Source organism: Salmo salar, chromosome ssa21 (genome assembly GCF_905237065.1).
Source record: "Salmo salar chromosome ssa21, Ssal_v3.1, whole genome shotgun sequence".
In the NCBI taxonomy this organism is placed as follows: domain Eukaryota; kingdom Metazoa; phylum Chordata; class Actinopteri; order Salmoniformes; family Salmonidae; genus Salmo; species Salmo salar.
Window position 1 is genome coordinate 13,295,871 of NC_059462.1, and position 18,453 is coordinate 13,314,323.

Below are 18,453 nucleotides of genomic sequence, written 5' to 3' on the forward strand. Positions count from 1 at the left end.
AAAAATTGGCTGTCCTTAAACACCACGGTATTACAGTCGCGGTACATTCAGCAACATGAGCATTTCACCTTTGATTTGACACTGTTGTCGCTATTGGTGATAGTGTGAAAGTGGCGTTGGTGCCATAAGTTGTGTAAACAGTGCATTATTTGATGCTGTGTGTCATGTTGTGCCCATGGTGGTTCTGTCTCCGTGTGTGCGGCAGCCTGAAGCGCGGCCAGGCCTGTTCGATTCATTCATAATGTCATCAAAAAGTATTGCTCCTCCTTCACCTGAATTAGAATGGTCTGACTACTGACGACAGAAGATATAATGTCGGGCGCATTAAGTGATGCAATGTTTTCTGTAATTATTTTGTTTGATACAATATGTTGGAAGATTTTTGGTCCCTCTGAAGGTCTAGGTCCTACAGTCACCACTGAAAATAAATGTTATAACTATTTGGTTTTAATATCATCACCTCTTGATGAACATAGTCAGAGCTATACATTTCCGATTATTCCAACATTTAGCTCTATCATCAGAGTTATACAACAAGTAACTACATACTTTTCATGATCAGTAAACATTAATTGATCATGTATTTTCAGATACGTAGGGTAGACTGTCCATTTGGCATGTAGCTAGCTAGCTAGCTAAGCAAACAACGTGTCGTTTAGCTTGCTTCACCAGAGATTAGGTTTTTGGGAAGTGCTTGGCGTTGGCAAGTCCTCGTCCTTGTAAAGTAGTCAGTCTGACTGCTGTCATCACCACTATAGATGGCAAGCAAATACCATCTAGTTTATCCCCTGAAAGTTAACGTGTTAACTAGCCATATTGACGTAATCTGTTATTCGCTAGCTAGCCAATTTGACATGGTCCATCAGTCAGTGTAGTCTATCATGACTGTCAGCAGCAATCAGGATTAAACGCGCTTAAAAACAATGCTGAAAGGGGATAATGTTAGCTAACTTCACTAGGTAGGCCTACGTTGGTTGGAAAAAAGTACATTAGGTCTACTTATCACTCTGTTTCGCCAACTGTACAAAGTTTCTACTGGTAGCTTGTCAAGCAGAGCCCACAAAGGATGGGTAATTGACCTAAACCACTCATACTTGAGTTCCCTTTAATTTTATGTCACTCAAATATCTAATTAATGGTGGCCAATATTGAGAGATATCGTGAGGCTACCCTCACATATCAGAAATTACATCATCAATTGGTGTTTACTGATCATGAAAAGCATGTAGTTATTTGCTGCTAAATTGTTTTGCATGGAATAATCAAACATTTCTTAGTTCTGACTATGCTGATAATATTACAACCAAAGTTAACATTTATTTAACAATCCCTTAAAAACTGCACTCAGGTATCAATGGTTTTAGTGGAGTTTTGGTTTTTCTAGCCCCCCAGTATTCAAATGAAACGCTCTGCACCTTATTGTGACGTTTTACTGATAACGACCTATAGGTCCTGGTTAAAATAAGTCCCCTTTGCAAGCCAAAGAGAGCACATGAGGTCATTATGGAGGACCTCCTCCCAGGAGGACAAAGTAAACATGTCTATCCTCCCCTCTATCCTCCCCTCTGTCTGTTATTGTTCCCTTTGATCTTGATCCACACAGATCTGTAGTGTCTTTACTGGGGTTGCACACTGACCATTTCATTTCGTTGTTAAAAAAAATACCCTTATTAATGCTTGAGCTTCAAAGGTGCCCTGTTATAATGTGCTCAGTGTTTACAATCACTGTTCAAATGGCTGGAGTGCAGGTGTGCAACCACAAACGCTACTATGACTGTCCAAGTGCTCGGTCGGATACGAATTAAAATAGTCTTATGGAATCTGAGCTTAGCTATCCTGTTAGACTGTGCGTTGTGTAACACATTGTTAGTGCCGTGTTCGTAACCAATCACAGACCAATTGGAGAGGACGCATGGAGGGACAGACAGAGTATGTGTGCCAGGCCTTAATTGGCATTGTCCCCAGGGAAATTAATCTTTATCTGGGCCTGGCCTAATCATCAGAGGCACCATGGGGCTCCACTGTCATTAGAAAAGGGACTGACTGCACTTATCCAAATGAAGGCCTTTGTCTAGAATCCAGCAGGCATTGGCCTACTACTTCATCATTGTAGGGTATATTGGGGGGAGTGTGGGCTTGAAGGCTTGGAGGGAACATTGCATGGTTAGGGGAATGCTATTTTTCTTCCTTTCTCTCTGTATACACTAGCTGTGTGGCCATTTTACTGTAGTTTATTTGTTTTAGTTCATTTGTCAGGTTGCATTGAGAAACGGCAGATGACTTGGCCATGTAAAACATTGTTTTGAAAGTGTGATTATCATTGTCATCTAAATACAACCACCTTTTCATGCAGGCTCACCTGCGTCTCTGACCTTGCCAGAGTTATATAGGTCCTAACATGAGGTCATATTGTTGTTGTTGTGTTATTCCTAATGAGTTTTGGGGTATTTAGGCAATATGAGGTTTTCCTTTAAAAACAAAAAAATGACCTAAAAAATGATTATGAAATTATTACATATACCTTTGGATTCATCTGGACAACATTACTGCCATTGTCAAGGGAGATGTGTGCGTAGAGGAGAATAAATAGTTTTTAATACACACTTAAAAATACCTCACAAATTGGAAAAGTGGGCAAAATACATGTTTATTCCCTAAAATAGCATCTCGGGAATGAGGTACTGAACTGTTCTGTTTTTTCAAAATCTTGTAAAAGCACATATCCTTCTAAAAGCACAGGCTGTTATTATATCCCATTTAATATGCGTTTCAAATAAATAAACAAAATGCCAGCGTTTATGTATTCAGGCCCTCCATATAAACAGAGAAACAGGGCCCAGAGGGCTCTGGTCAAAAGTATTGCACTATATATAGGAGGGGATTGAGGGCCATTTGGGATGCACCCTAGACCTCAAATAACATCTAGCCCAAAGTTTGTTAATCGCTGTCATACTGAGGACTTTCACAATGTGTCTCTAGGATAAATATTTGTATCCAAGGTTCAGGGATATTTATATGCAAAAAACCTCTCAATCAGTTTGCAACCTTTTAATATACATTCCATGTAAACATTTGTCTGCCTTACTGTACACAAGGCACACGTTTGGCAATTAGAATGGTCTTACTAGGTAAACGCCATGCATATTATATTATGAACATCAAATCACCAGTGTATTTAATGTACTGTGGGTTCATTTTTGTTATTCTGTTAGCAGAGATCATTGTTGTCAGATCAGACAACATGATATAGATCAATGTTTTGTTTGTCATTTTACTTAGAGTTGCACGTTTTTAACCAAGAGTTAAAGACAAAAGTCCATAAAATATTTCAATGGACATAAAGATTTTCAATTCAGAGATCAACTCAGCAGAAATGGTTTTATTGTGAATGTTTCTAGACCTCTGAGCTTGGTCACTCACCTTCTCTGCGTCCTGCTCAAAGAGGCGGAGCTGGAAACACTGGTCCAGCTTGAGCTTGCGGACGTGCCACATCTGGTGCAGGTGCTGTCTGGTGGAGTGCAGCTTGTCCAGCAGGCTGGCGATCTTAGGCACCACGCTCTGGAAGTCAGCGCTACCCGAGATGCAGTTCCTCCCAGAAAACCCGTCACTAGAACGGATACACTGAAGCAGCCTCTGGCCCTCCCTGTCCAGCTCCTCCACGGGAGCCTTCATCACCTTCTTCTTGAGCTGCGTGTGCTCGTCAATGAGCCGCCGGGAGCCCTCCACGTCCACCGGGAACTCCTTCTTGGCCAGCAGCTCCTGAAGGTCCTCCAGGCGGGAGAGGAGGTGCACAGCCGAGCCCATGAACTCCTCCAGGGCCACGCGCAGATCCATCCACTCCTCGTGGTTGTACTCCAGAGAGCCCTCAAAGTCGTCTGTCAGCTGGGACGGGTCCACCAATTTAGTCAGGCCCTCCACTGACACCATGCTAGTCTGTCAAATTAAATCAAAATCAAATCAAGTGTTATTTGTCACCTGCTTCGTAAACAACAGGTGTAGACAAACAGGGAAATGCTTACTTACGGGGGCCCTTCCCAACAATGCAGAGAGAAAAACAGAAAAATAATAGAAAGATAACACAAGGAATAAATACACAATGAGCAACAATAACTTGGCTATATACAAGGGGTACCAGTACCGAGTCGATGTGCAGGGGTACGAGATCATTGAGGTAGATATGTACATATAGGTAGGGGTAAAGTGATAAAACATTAGCAGCAGCATATGTGGTGAGTCAAAAGAGTTAGTGCAAAGGGGAGTCAATGTAGATAGTCTGGGTTGCTATTTGGTTAACTATTTAGCAGTCTTATGGCTTGGGGGTAGAAGCTGTTCAGGGTCCATTTGGTTCCACGCTTGGTGCATCAGTACCGCTTGCCGTGCGGTAGCAGAGAGAACAGTCTATGACTTGGGTAGCTGGAGTCTTTGACAATTTTTAGGGCCTTCCTCTGACACCGCCTGGTATAGAGGTCCTGGATGTCAGGAAGCTCGGCCCCAGCGATGTACTACGCCGTACGAACTACCCTCTGTAGTGCCTTGTGGTCAGATACCAAGCAGTTGCCATACCAAGCGGTGATGCAGCCAGTCAAGATGCTCTCAATGGTGCAGCTGTAGAACTTTTGGAGGATCTGAGGGCCCATGCCAAATCTTTTCAGCCTACTGAAAATAATTTGCAACTGTGTTGGCGTGTGTGACCCATGTTAATTCCTTAGTGATGTGGACACTGAGGAACTTGACGCTCTCGACCCGCTCAACAGCACACAATCAAGAGGTTCGCATGATGTTACCCCAGCCAAAAGATATACAGGCTTCATTGGACGCATCCCAAATGGCACCCTATTCCCTATATAGAGCACTACTTTTGACCAGAGGCATACAGGGACAAGGGTGCCATTTGGAATGCAGATATTCTGTTTCTCATTAGCACTACAGTTCACTGTGGAGGGTAGGAATGAGAAAGGGGAGGACTGAGGGGTGTAAGCTTAACCTCACACTACCTAGCACACTACTCATGGCTGACTTCTGTACAGCATTACATGCAGAGAATATGGGAAAATCGTGGGGGGGGATAATCATTCTTCGCATTCTTTTCTCACCAGTTCCTTTGAAAACACGGCTCTGTGCTCCCTGTCCATTTTAGAGACAGACCAAAATTAACAACTGTTGTCAAGTAGTGCTTATAGTCCTGTGATAACATCACAATAAAATATTTGCTATTCAACTCCGGATGAAATACATAATCACCATAATCAAAACAGACATGCTGACTAGAGAAAATGCCTGTACTAGAGAAATATAACATATTTTAACAGTGGGCAACCAGACATGCCAACTAAAACAAGGCTCAGTTGTTGCCCAATCTGAGCTCTCCCTTACCTCAAAAGTGAACTTGGCACTGCCAAAGTTGGTTTTCTGCTTCTGCCAGAAGTTGTCCGGTTTGATGATGAGCGCCACGCAGATCTCAGCAGAGAAAGCTTCCTGCAGGGTCTTCAGTAGAGGCTTGATCAGGTCCCACTTGGAACCGCGCATATCAATGATCACTGTGAAGCCCCGCTTGCACACATCCTCACTGGGAGAGATGAGATGAAAGAGCGAAGCGAGAGAGAGAGAGAGAGAGAGAGAGAGAGCGAGAGAGAGAGAGCGAAGCGAGAGAGAGAGAGAGAGAGAGAGAGAGAGAGTGAAGCGAGAGAGAGAGAGAGAGAGAGAGTGAAGAGAGAGAGAGTGAAGCGAGAGAGAGAGAGAGAGAGTGAAGCGAGAGAGAGAGAGAGTGAAGCGAGAGAGAGAGAGAGAGAGAGAGAGAGAGAGAGAGAGAGAGAGAGTGAAGCGAGAAAGAGAGAGAGTGAGAGAGTGAAGAGAGTGAAGCGAGAGAGAGAGAGAGCGAGAGAGAGTGAGGGTGGGAGAGAGAACCAACCGTTAGTATGCAGCATGCCCTACACATCACACCCACTCTAAGGGAGCCTGGGTCGGGCTAGGGGGGCTCTCCACACTATCCTCCAACACGCCCTACTTAATGTCCTTCAGCCAATTTAGATCTGAATTGGTCCCTTGACTCCCCTGGACTCTGAGCCAACCACGGTGATGCTAAAGCCATTACACCATCGGAACTATTTTAACTGCTGTGACTAAATGACAAGAGCTATTCAATTGGACTTGTTTTAAGCTAGCCCCCTGGTTCGACCTTCAGATTGATGATTAGCTTCCACGATTCTAACTCTCTGACAAGCCTGTCATCAACGTTAAGCTCTTTCATTCTGGATCATCATACAAATAATAGACAATCACACACGTATCTCATTCTCTCCTCCTGGGCATGTCTTCTTTAGATGTAGTAGGCTTATTTGTTGGGATTCTCGTTTAAACCCCCCCATAACGAAAGGCCCCACTTTTCTAACAGGTTATGAGGCTGAAATAATATTAATGGTTTATTCTTAGGTCCCGATGCTTTGAAAGCACTTCACTGTGATTGGAAGATAAAAATAACCTGTAATTGCTTTGGCCCGCCACATGCCCTCCTCCTCAAGCCTCCCCTACTTCTGGAATTAATATGATCCTCTCCACATCGTTTTGTGCTGGAAGACTGGGGGACAAACAATTGAAAATGTCTGCATCCCAAATGGATCCTTATTCCCTATTTAGTGCAATACTTTTGACCAGGGCCCATAGGACTATATAGGGAATAGGGTGCCATTTGGGATGCACCTTTTATTACATGAAGCATCTCCTTCCCCAGAGGTCACCAACCTTTTCTGAGCCGACATAAAAAAAAAAAAAACATGACTTAACAAATGTAAGCCTATGCAACATTAACAACCTACTAAAAGCAGTTATGTAGCAATGAGGATTGTGCAGTAGGCTATAGGCCCAATACATTATTAATGCATATTGGCAATGCTTGAATTGCCCTGCCAATGTGGTTCTTCTCAGACCATTTTAAAATTATATTTTAAAACTTGAGGTGTATGATCACACTGGTCCCTTGTTGTATTACTTGAGCATAAATTGCATATTTTACTGGACTGATGGTCAGTCTCTCAGCAAAAGGAGGGAGAGAGAGAGAGAGCAGTGGAGAGGCTGCCTCTCACCATCCCTCAGATCTCCTTCCCTCCGCTGAGACAAGACACTGTTTTCCAGCTAGTAGGGTAGGCGGAGTTTGTACCTTCAGACACGTAAAATGGTCCAAAATGGGAACACTTCAACTACCCAGCGAGCAGGGCAACTGAATCACCAGGTAGCACATTTGGTTCCTTGGAAGTTGTGGGAAAGTACATTTTTGGTTTCCTATTGGTTTTGGGAATGAAGATCAGCTTTAATATTGCAGCTAGATTTACAGTTCTATGAATATAATTGTTTGCCAAATGTTTAACCCCCCTTTTTATATATATACAGTTGAAGTCAGAGGTTTACATACACCTTAGCCAACTACTTTTAAACTCAGTTTTTCACAATTTTTGACATTTAATCCTAGTAAAAATTCCCTGTCTTAGGTCAGTTAGGATCACCACTTTATTTTAAGAATGTGAAATGTGAGAATAGTAGTAGAGTGATTTATTTCTGCTTTAATTTCTTTCATCACATTCCCAGTGGGTCAGAAGTTTACATACACTCAATTAGTATTTGGTAGCATTTCCTTCAAAGTGTTTAACTTGGGTCAAACGTTTTGGGTAGCCTTAAACAAGCTTCCCACAATAAGTTGAATTTTGGCCCATTCCTCTTGACAGAGCTGGTGTAACAGAGTCAGGTTTGTAGGCCTCCTTGCTCGCACACACTTTTTCAGTTCTGCCCACAAATGTTCTATAGGATTGAGGTCAGGGCATTGGATGGCCACTCCAATACCTTGACTCTGTTGTCCTTAAGCCATTTTGCCACAATTTTGGAAGTATGCTTGGGGTCATTGTCCATTTGGAAGACCCATTTGCGACCAAAGCATTAACTTCCTGACTGATTTCTTGAGAGTTTGCTTCAATATATCCACATAATTTTCTTCCTCATGATGCCAATTATTTTGTGAAGTGCACCAGTCCCTCCTGCAGCAAAGCACCCCGACAACATCATGCTGCCACCCCTGTGCTTTACGGTTGGGATGGTGTTTTTGGGCTTGCAAGCCTCGTCCTTTTTCCTCCAAACATAATGATGGTCATTATGGCCAAACAGTTATATTTTTGTTTCATCAGACCAGAGTACATTTCTCCAAAAAGTACGATCTTTGTCCCCATGTGCAGTTGCAAACTGTAGTCTGGCATTTCTGTGGCGGTTTTGGAGCAGTAGCTTCTTCCTTGCTGAGCGGCCTTTCAGGTTATGTCGATATAGGACTCGTTTTACTGTGGATATAGATACTTTTGTACCCGTTTCCTCCAGCGTCTTCACAAGGTCCTTTGCTGTTGTTCTGGGATTGATTTGCACTTTTCACACCAAAGTACATTCATCTCTAGGAGACAGAACGCGTCTCCTACCTGAGCAGTATGACGGCTGCGTGGTCCCATGGTGTTTATACTTGCATACTATTGTTTGTACAGATGAACATGGTACCTTCAAGCATTTGGAAATTGCTCCCAAGGATGAACCAGACTTGTGAGGTCTACAATTTTTTTTCGGAGGTCTTGGCTGATTTCTTTTGATTTTCCCATGATGTCAAGCAAAGAGGCAGAGTTTGAAGGTAGGCCTTGAAATACATCCACAGGTACACCTCCAATTGACTCAAATGATGTCAATTAGCCTATCAGAAGCTGCTAATGCCATGACATCATTTTCTGCAATTTTCCAAGCTGTTTAAAGGCACAGTCAACTTAGTGTATGTAAACTTCTGACCCACTGGAATTGTGATACAGTGAAATAATCTGTCTGTAAACAATTGTTGGAAAAAATACTTGTCATGCACAAAGTAGATGTCCTAACCGACTTGCCAAAACTATAGTTTGTGGATTGGTGTATGTAAATAGTCCGACTTCAAGTGTGTGTGTATATATATCACACACCCCCCCAACCCTACCCTGATTGCAATAAATTAACAGACAACAATACATCTACTGCTACTTACAGCTATTTTCGCTCACTTGTACGGTACATGCAGTTAAATAATTATACATATATTCCTAATTTCCTCTTTCTGCAAGTGCTAGATTTTCAACCACAGTGGCCAATCCACCATTCCTTCAAGCTCTGTCAAGTTGGTTGTTGATCATTGCTAGACAGCCATTTTCAAGTCCTTTCATAGATTTTCAGGCCAATTTAAGTCAAAACTGTAACTAGGCCACTCAGGAACATTCCATGTCTTCTTGGTAAGCAACAATGGATATTTAACATTTGGTTTTAGGTTATTGTTCTGCTGAAAGGTAAATTTGACTCGCAGTGTCTGGTGGAAAGCAGACTAAAGCAGGTTTTCCTCTAGGATTTGGCCTATGCTTAGCTCCATTCTGTTTCTTTTTATCCTCCCTAGTCCTTGCCAATAACAAGCATACACATAAAATGATGCAGCCAACACCGTGCTTGAAAATATGAAGTTTATGAATATTTGTATTCTGTAGAGGCTTCCTTCTTTTCACTCTGTCAATTAGGTTAGCCATTAAACTGTGTAACTGTTTTAAAGTCACCATTGGCAACTGAATTAGCAAGGACGCCTGTTTCTTTGTAGTGAATGGATGTATTGATACACCATCCAAAGAGTAATTAATTAATAACTTCACCATGCTTAAAAGGGATATTCAATGTCTGCTTTTGTTTTTACCCATCTACCAATAGGTGCCCTTCTTTGCGAGGCATTGGAAAATCTCCCTGGTTGTTGTGGTTTGAAATTCACTGCTCGACTGAGGGACCTTACAATTATCTGTATGTGTGGGGTGCAAAGATGAGGTACAGTAGTCATTCAAAAATCATGTTAAACACTATAATTTCACAAAGAGTGAGTCCATGCAACTTATTATGTGACTTGTTAAGCACATTTTTACTCCTAAACTTATTTAGGCTTAACATAACAAAGAGGCTGAATCAAGATTTTTCCGTTTTTATTAAATTGCAAAAAATAAAATGTAAACATCATTCCACTTTGAGATTATGGGTTATTGTGTGTAGGCCAGTGACACAAAATCTCAATTTAATCAATTTTAAATTCAGGCTGTAAAAAACATTTTTGGGGAAAGAGTCAAGGGGTGTGAATACTTTCTGACGGCCCTGTAACAACCATTCCTGGAACTGACAAAAAAAAGTCAGCGATTGAGCATAATTTTAGTAGCAAGTATTTTATATAATAGCTTAAATTGAAATGAATGGATTAGTCTGTCAATTGTTGTTTTCTATATCAGTTCATAGACCCGATGCCAAGGTATTGGGACATTAAAGATCTGTTCGCTACTGGCTTTAATTTTATACAACATTGCTGTCAAACCTTTTGGCTTTAAGTGAAACTGATACATTTTTTTTTACTTATAGTAATCTTTTTAAGCCATTTATGATTTGTTATGGGTGGCAGGCAGACTAATTCTTTATTTTCTTTAAGTAATTATCTCTTCCAATTTTGTGGCAGAACCACAATGAGTTGGTTATAATTTTGTATTTAGCATACACTTCCAACAACCTCTCCCTCAACGTGATCAAGACAAAGGAGATGATTGTGTACTACAGGAAAAGGAGGACCGAGCACGTCCCCATTCTCATCGATTGGGCTGTAGTGGAGCAGGTTGAGAGCTTCAAGTTTCTTGGTGTCCACATCACCAACAAACTAACATGGTCCAAACACACCAAGACAGTCATGAAGAGGGCACAACAGAACCTATTCCCCCTCAGGAGACTGCAAAGATTTGGCATGGGTCCTCAGATCCTCAAAAGGTTCTACAGTTGCATCACTGCCTGGAATGGCAACTGCTCGGCCTCCGACAGCAAGGCAGTACAGAGGGTAGTGCGTACGGCCCAGTACATCACTGGGGCCAAGCTTCCTGCCACCCAGGACCTCTATACCAGGTGGTGTCAGAGGAAGGTCCTAAAAATTGTCAAACACTCCAGCCACCCTAGTCATAGAATGTTCTCTCTGCTACCGCACGGCAAGCAGTACCGGAGCACCATGTCTTGGTCCAAGAGGCTTCTAAACAGCTTCTACCCCCAAGCCATAATATTCCTGAACATCTAATCAAATGGCTACCCAGGCTATTTGCATTGCCCCCCCACCCCCTCTTTTATGCCGCTGCTACTCTCTTATTATCAATGCGTAGTCACTTTAATAACTCTACCTACATGTACATATTACTTCAATTACCTCGACTAACTGGTGCCCCCGCACATTGACTCTGTACCGGTACCCCCTGTACATAGTTTCGCTATTGTTATTTTACTGTTGCTCTTGAATTATTTGTTCCTTTAATTTCTCATTCTTATTCATATTTTTTATACTGCATTGTGTGTTATGGGCTTGTAAGTAAGCGTTTCACTGTAAGGTTGTATTCGGCGCATGTGACTAACAACATTTGATTGGATTTGACTGTTAGTTGCTTGAGTGACACATTTACCGTCCTTGTTTACAATGTCCTTCATAAGTATTATACCGTTCTTTTTACATTTATTCCAAGAAAATCGTTTTTTTCTCTATCAGTACATTGGAATTTAGCCATATTATTTGCTGTAATATAAGATCTGCCTTTTCTGGAGGATGAAATTTGAATTGTAGCCAACTCTGTATGACTTCATTGAAAAGGGATGATACTTTAAACAGGGGTCTATTGTCAATACACTCCAAACTCATGTTCATTATATAAATATACTTGTTTAACTTCATCTGGTTTGCCATTTCAAATAAAGTGAAATATTTATTTTTACATGATTCGAAAAAGGATTCTCCTGGAGTTGGTAGAGCCATGAATAAATATGTAAACTGTGATATCACTAGATAATTAAATAAAGGGTAATCTTCCCCTAAATGGATAGGTGTTTCCCTCCACGGTTTCAAGATTCTATTTTGCTAAGTTTTCTATCCAAGTTAATAGTTGCAAGAACGCTAAACTTTTCTGGGATACGTACACCAAAACACGTCAACTTCACCATCCGCCCCTTTTAAATCGGGAGACCACATGGTAATTTAACATTTGTGCTTTTAGAGACCCAATCCATAATATAGTACACGTATCATAATTGTGTTTCAGCCCCCCTGGCTCCTGCTTCAGTAGAGAGAGATCAGTCCCACTTTTTGTGTGTCCAACAGCTTGCCATTTATATTTGAGTACTTAAAACATAACAGTAATGGATCTTTCAGTAGTTCACAAAAAGGTTTAATGACCATAAGTTTCCTCAGAACGTTTTCTTAACGTTCTGAGAACAGAAGTGAACATTTGCCTGTTCTTGGAAAGTAAGTTGCAGGGAGGTTCTGAGAACGTTTTACTATGGTTCCCTGAATGGTTTACTGGGAGGTTTTATTAACGTTCTAGGTTATTTGAAGGTAATTAAAGAATGATCTGAGGACATGTTTCAATGAGACTTTTAATAACACCTCAAGCTTAGTTTCGGTTAACTGTCTTGAAGTCCAAGCACAGATAGGACGCATGGAAATTCATTTACTTAGGCATTAATCATTCAAACACATTTATTTGTTATTGTGGCATGGCGTCAGTGAAATTCAAACCTATGATCTTCTGTTCTCTATCCATGGATTAGTCCCCTGCGCCAACAGGATGGAGATAGCATGCTATGTTTTTTTTTGTTTGTTTAACTCATACAAAGTTGTTCATTTTAGTCTATTCAAACAGTCCCCATGTCAAAGGAAACAATCACTCATTACCCTCTTACACCGGCGGCGCGTGTCCACCATTGTGCGTATTTTATCTGAAATGCACAAGGTCCTCTACTCCGACAATTAATCCACACAAAACGGTCAACCGAATCGTTTCTAGTCATCTCTCCTCCTTCCAGGCTTTTTCTTCTCTGGACTTTATATTGCGGTTGGAAACTTTCATAAATTAGGTGCATTACCGCCACCGACCTCGTTCGTCTTTGTCACCCACGTGGGTTAACCAATGAGGAGATGGCACGTGGGTACCTGCTTCTATAAACCAATGAGGAGATGAGAGAGGTAGGACTTGCAGCGCGATCTGCATCACAAATAGAACAGAGGTCTATTTTAGCCCTTGGCAACGCAGACACTCGTTGGCGCACACAAGCAGTGTGGGTGCAATAATTGAATAATATAGATTTCAAAATGTATTTTGCGACGCTTGCGCACGCGATGCGAGCGGTGTAGTCAGCCTGTTAAGGACCGTACCCTTTTTTTTTACAATTTTTGCTTAAAATTACATATGCAAATCAGATCAGCTGTGGCCAATTAATGGGCCCGGCCAACACACCTGAACACACTTAACAAGATAGAGGTAGTTTTGTTGATGCTGAGAACGTAATGTATATGTTTTACATAACATTCTTAGAATGTTTTGTTGTGGAAATTCATACTGAGAGAGACTTTGTCATTTCTTCAAACAATCATCTTTATTTAATATCGATAAATTATTGCAATAATGAGACTAGTCAACCCAACACTCTTGACTGTTGGGCCGAGCAGCCTAACCTCCCGCACACCTGTCACCATCGTCTCGCGCACCTGCGCTTCATGACACTCACCTGGACTCCATCACCTCCTTGATTATCTCCCTATATCTGTCACTCCCCTTGGTTCTTTCCTCAGGTGTTATTGACTCTGTTTTCATGTTGGTGCGTTGTTTGTGTTTTGTTTTCATTGTTTCTTTCATTTATTAAAACACTCACTCCCTGAACTTGCTTCCCGACTCTCAGCGCACTCGTTACAGAATAACACCTCACCAAAGGGAAGCATCAGAGAGTGTTTCTTTTATTTAATTTTTTTGTGTCAGAGTAATGACGTCGGGTCCGGGATCTGCTACAAACTCTCATGCCTCAACCAGATCGCCAGGCTTCCCTGCCTCAGCCATCTCGTCAGGTTCTCGTGCCTCAACCAGATCGCCAGGCTCCCCTGCCTCAACCAATCTGTCCGGTTCCCACGCTCCAGCTGACTCGACAGATTTCCGTGCCTCAGCTGGCGTTACAGGTTCTAGTGCATCAGCAGGGGTGACCGGTCCGCTCCTGATCCCCGGGTTCGTCCCCTTTGACGGCGTCCTGGAGCCGCACATTGGGGAGGGGGTACTGTCACGTATACTCCCTCTCCGGCCTCTGGGTCATCAGGCTGCTGATTATCCCACACACCTGTCACCATCGTCTCGCGCACCTGCGCCTCATGACACTCACCTGGACTCCATCACCTCCTTGATTATCTCCCTATATCTGTCTCTCCCCTTGGTTCTTTCCTCAGGTGTTATTGACTCTATTTTCATATCGGTGCGTTGTTTGTGTTTTGTGTTCATTGTTTCTTTCATTTATTAAAACACTCACTCCCTGAACTTGCTTCCCTACTCTCAGCGCACTCGTTAAAGTCAATCTTTCCTCAGTTAGCGCTTGGACAAATGTAGCCTTCATTTTTCCGGTTTGGATAATTGTGTTATGCTGTTTGTGCAAAATGTTTCTGAAAAAACAGTGTGGCCAGCTCAAATGCTGATTGTTGCGTCATTCGAAACTGGATGTTCTAAATAAGCGTTCTAATCACACCAGTTTGATCGTACGCTACAGGGACCACTGTAGAATGATCATAACACATGTGAAAAGGTTAAATACACTGCTCAAAAAAATAAAGGGAACACTTAAACAACACAATGTATCTCCAAGTCAATCACACTTCTGTGAAATCAAACTGTCCACTTAGGAAGCAACACTGATTGACAATAAATTCCACATGCTGTTGTGCAAATGGAATAGACAACAGGTGGAAATTATAGGCAATTAGCAAGACACCCCCAATAAAGGAGTGGTTCTGCAGGTGGGGACCACAGACCACTTCTCAGTTCCTATGCTTCCTGGCTGATGTTTTGGTCACTTTTGAATGCTGGCGGTGCTTTCACTCTAGTGGTAGCATAAGACCGAGTCTACAACCCACACAAGTGGCTCAGGTAGTGCAGCTCATCCAGGATGGCACATCAATGCGAGCTGTGGCAAGAAGGTTTGCTGTGTCTGTCAGCGTAGTGTCCAGAGCATGGAGGCGCTACCAGGAGACAGGCCAGTACATCAGGAGACGTGGAGGAGGCCGTAGGAGGGCAACAACCCAGCAGCAGGACCGCTACCTCCGCCTTTGTGCAAGGAGGAGCAGGAGAAGCACTGCCAGAGCCCTGCAAAATGACCTCCAGCAGGCCACAAATGTACATGTCTGCTCAAACGGTCAGAAACAGACTCCATGAGGGTGGTATGAGGGCCCGACGTCCACAGGTGGGGGTTGTGCTTACAGCCCAACACGGTGCAGGACGTTTGGCATTTGCCAGAGAACACCAAGATTGGCAAATTCGCAACTGGCGCCCTGTGCTCTTCACAGATGAAAGTAGGTTCACACTGAGCACATGTGACAGAGTCTGGAGACGCCGTGGAGAACGTTCTGCTGCCTGCAACATCCTCCAGCATGACCGGTTTGGCGGTGGGTCAGTCATGGTGTGGGGTGGCATTTCTTTGGGGGGCCGCCATGTGCTCACCAGAGGTAGCCTGACTGCCATTAGGTACCGAGATGAGATCCTCAGACCCCTTGTGAGACCATATGCTGGTGCGGTTGGCCCTGGGTTCCTCCTAATGCAAGACAATGCTAGACCTCATGTGGCTGGAGTGTGTCAGCAGTTCCTGCAAGAGGAAGGCATTGATGCTATGGACTGGCCCGCCCGTTCCCCAGACCTGAATCCAATTGAGCACATCTGGGACATCATGTCTCACTCCATCCACCAATGCCACGTTGCACCACAGACTGTCCAGGAGTTGGCGGATGCTTTAGTCCAGGTCTGGGAGGAGATCCCTCAGGAGACCATCCCCCACCTCATCAGGAGCATGCCCAGGCGTTGTTGGGAGGTCATACAGGCACGTGGAGGCCACACACACTACTGAGCCTCATTTTGACTTGTTTTATGGACATTACATCAAAGTTGGATCAGCCTGTAGTGTGGTTTTCCACTTTAATTTTGAGTCTGACTCCAAATCCAGACCTCCATGGGTTGATAAATTGGATTTCCATTGATTATTTTTGTGTGATTTTTGTCAGCACATTCAACTATGTAAAGAAAAAAGTATTTAATAAGATTATTTCTTTCATTCAGATCTAGGATGTGTTGTTTAAGTGTTCCCTTTATTTTTTTGAGCAGTATATAATCATGAGGAAATTTGTCGAAAACGTTCTGAAATTCCCACTGAAGAACATTGTTTCTTAACGTTCTCTGAACTTTGAGAACATTCCTAATGTCAAACCAGTTGGAGAACATTAATATAGCATTACCAAAATGTTCTGTTAAAGTAATGAAATACCAAGAAAAGAATGTTCCTGTCAAGTTTTTTAATGTGCTGAGAATGTCCCAAAGCCAAGCAACTATCCTGCACCCATACACCCATAAACGTGTGGGGAAGGTTGTATACAAAATAACCATAGGACAACCATGCTCTCACCAAGCTCAAGGAAACATATGGTTCTCAGAACGTTATATGCTAGCTGGGCCAAGTACACCTCTTGCAAACAGCACGAAATGAAGAAAAAAATAGGAACACATTACTTTTTCGTTACAGAAATGTTTGGTCATCAACTAGGCATACTTTGGAGATCGCCCACTAGATTGCGATCGACTGATTGGTGACCACTGCCCTAGACCTAGCGGATGAGGTTACTCTGGTCATATCTACTGTAGTGCACTATGCAGGGAATAGGGTGCCAATTGAGATGCATCCAATAAATCTGTACCTGCACCGTGCAATTCCCACAACAACAGCATCCCTATTAGACCCCTTTTATTTTCTGCAATTTTCTCTTCTCAATGGTTCCCTGGTCCAAGAACAACAGAAAACAGCCCTGACACCGTCATACCAGTAGGAAAGGCAAGCGCTACTGCTTTGATGACTTTCTCCTTTGTGTTGAATAAATGAGGTGCTACATGAAAACACTAATTTTCACATAGGCTGAAAAGTCAATGGATATGTAGCCTGTGACCTTTAGCTTTGCCACACTGATTTTCAGTGATAAGCAGCATTCATCGACTTGGGATGTGTCCTAAATGGCCCCTGATCAAAAGTAGTGCACTATAAAGGGAATAGGGTGCCATTTGGGATGCAAGCCATCGACTTGCTATTTCACTTTTAATTGAAGGAACATGTTGAAGTGATTAGGCAATGACATCATCGTCTCAGTTTGTAGTTTCACTGACCCATGCGAGCACAGCTAATTCCAAAGAGCTCAAAACAAACTGAGACTGTTGCTAAAATATCACAGCAAATAGCTTAGCGAATGCATATCCAAGAGTTATAAATAGTGGGGATATAACAATGTCCTGGATGCAGAGAGGGAATTCCAATAAATGCCTGGGGTACGGACGGGGTGGGGGATCAATATCACTGATGACCAGCAACAATCACTGGGATATCGTGATCTGGAGCTACCCTATCAATACATCTCTTGACGTTCATAGTCACACTACTCATTATGAAACCATAATACTGAAAAGCAAAATAAAATACATTCAAAATCAAACAAATCATTTCTATAATTTTGTCTAATTTCGTGTGCGAGCCACCCTTAACTTTTTAAGGACTTCGGTGTCTTTAAAAGGAACGCCATGGCTTCGCCTGATACTGCACCTTTTCTTTTTAAGGGAACCGAAGGAAAAACCCAGCTCACTCCAACACCTCCTGTGGATATGACGGAGAGATGTAAAGCTACTCCGAGAGAGAGAGAGAGAGAGAGAAACTCAAAACCACAGAAGTGCTCTTGATTTGAATCAGGAGAGAAGCTCTCATTTCTTAACGGTTGACAGCACTGCTCTAGAAGTGTGCCATGTGGCCATCCCCCGCTCCCCACTCTAATACTCCTCTCCTGGCTAAGTCTCAAATGGCACCCAATTCCCTACATAGTGCACTACTTTTGACCAGGTCCCATAAGTCTATGTTTAAAAAAGTCCACTATATAGGGAATAGAGTGCCATTTGGGGTATCCTTTTCAATGCTCGACATGTGTTGGTGATAGTGGCGGGTCATTTAGAGGGGAGTCGGAGGGGGCTCTCCGGGCCGGCCAACCGGGCTGGCTGGCCATTTAGACTCTCATTAAGCAGGTCTTTGTTCAGAGCTACACAGAGAGGCTTTGAAGCTGACTTCATAGGGCCCACTGCCAGGCCTGATCAATGGCTGACAGCACCCTAACACACACACACACACATACACACACACACACACACACACACACAGTACCAGTCAAAAGTTTGGATACACCTACTCATTCAATAGTTTCTTTATTTTTACTATTTTCTACATTGTAGAATAATAGTGAAGACATCAAAATTATGAAATAACATATGTAATCATGTAGTAACAAAGTGTTTAACAAATTAAAATAGATTTTAGATTATTCAAAGTAGC

At 42.7% G+C, this 18,453-nt stretch overlaps 1 protein-coding gene across 2 annotated transcripts in view; it reads right to left on the reverse strand.

Annotated features, from left to right (window-relative positions):
* LOC106581831 (kalirin) overlaps positions 1-18,453 on the reverse strand; it is a 289,877-nt gene that overhangs the window by 166,285 nt on the left and 105,139 nt on the right. For both annotated transcript variants that reach the window (XM_014164228.2, XM_014164230.2), the window contains exons 4-5: positions 5,374-5,566; positions 3,421-3,933 (exon numbers count right to left, since the gene is read on the reverse strand). In XM_014164228.2, coding sequence (XP_014019703.1) covers positions 3,421-3,933; positions 5,374-5,566 — 706 coding nt within the window. The remainder of the gene's footprint in view (positions 1-3,420; positions 3,934-5,373; positions 5,567-18,453) is intronic.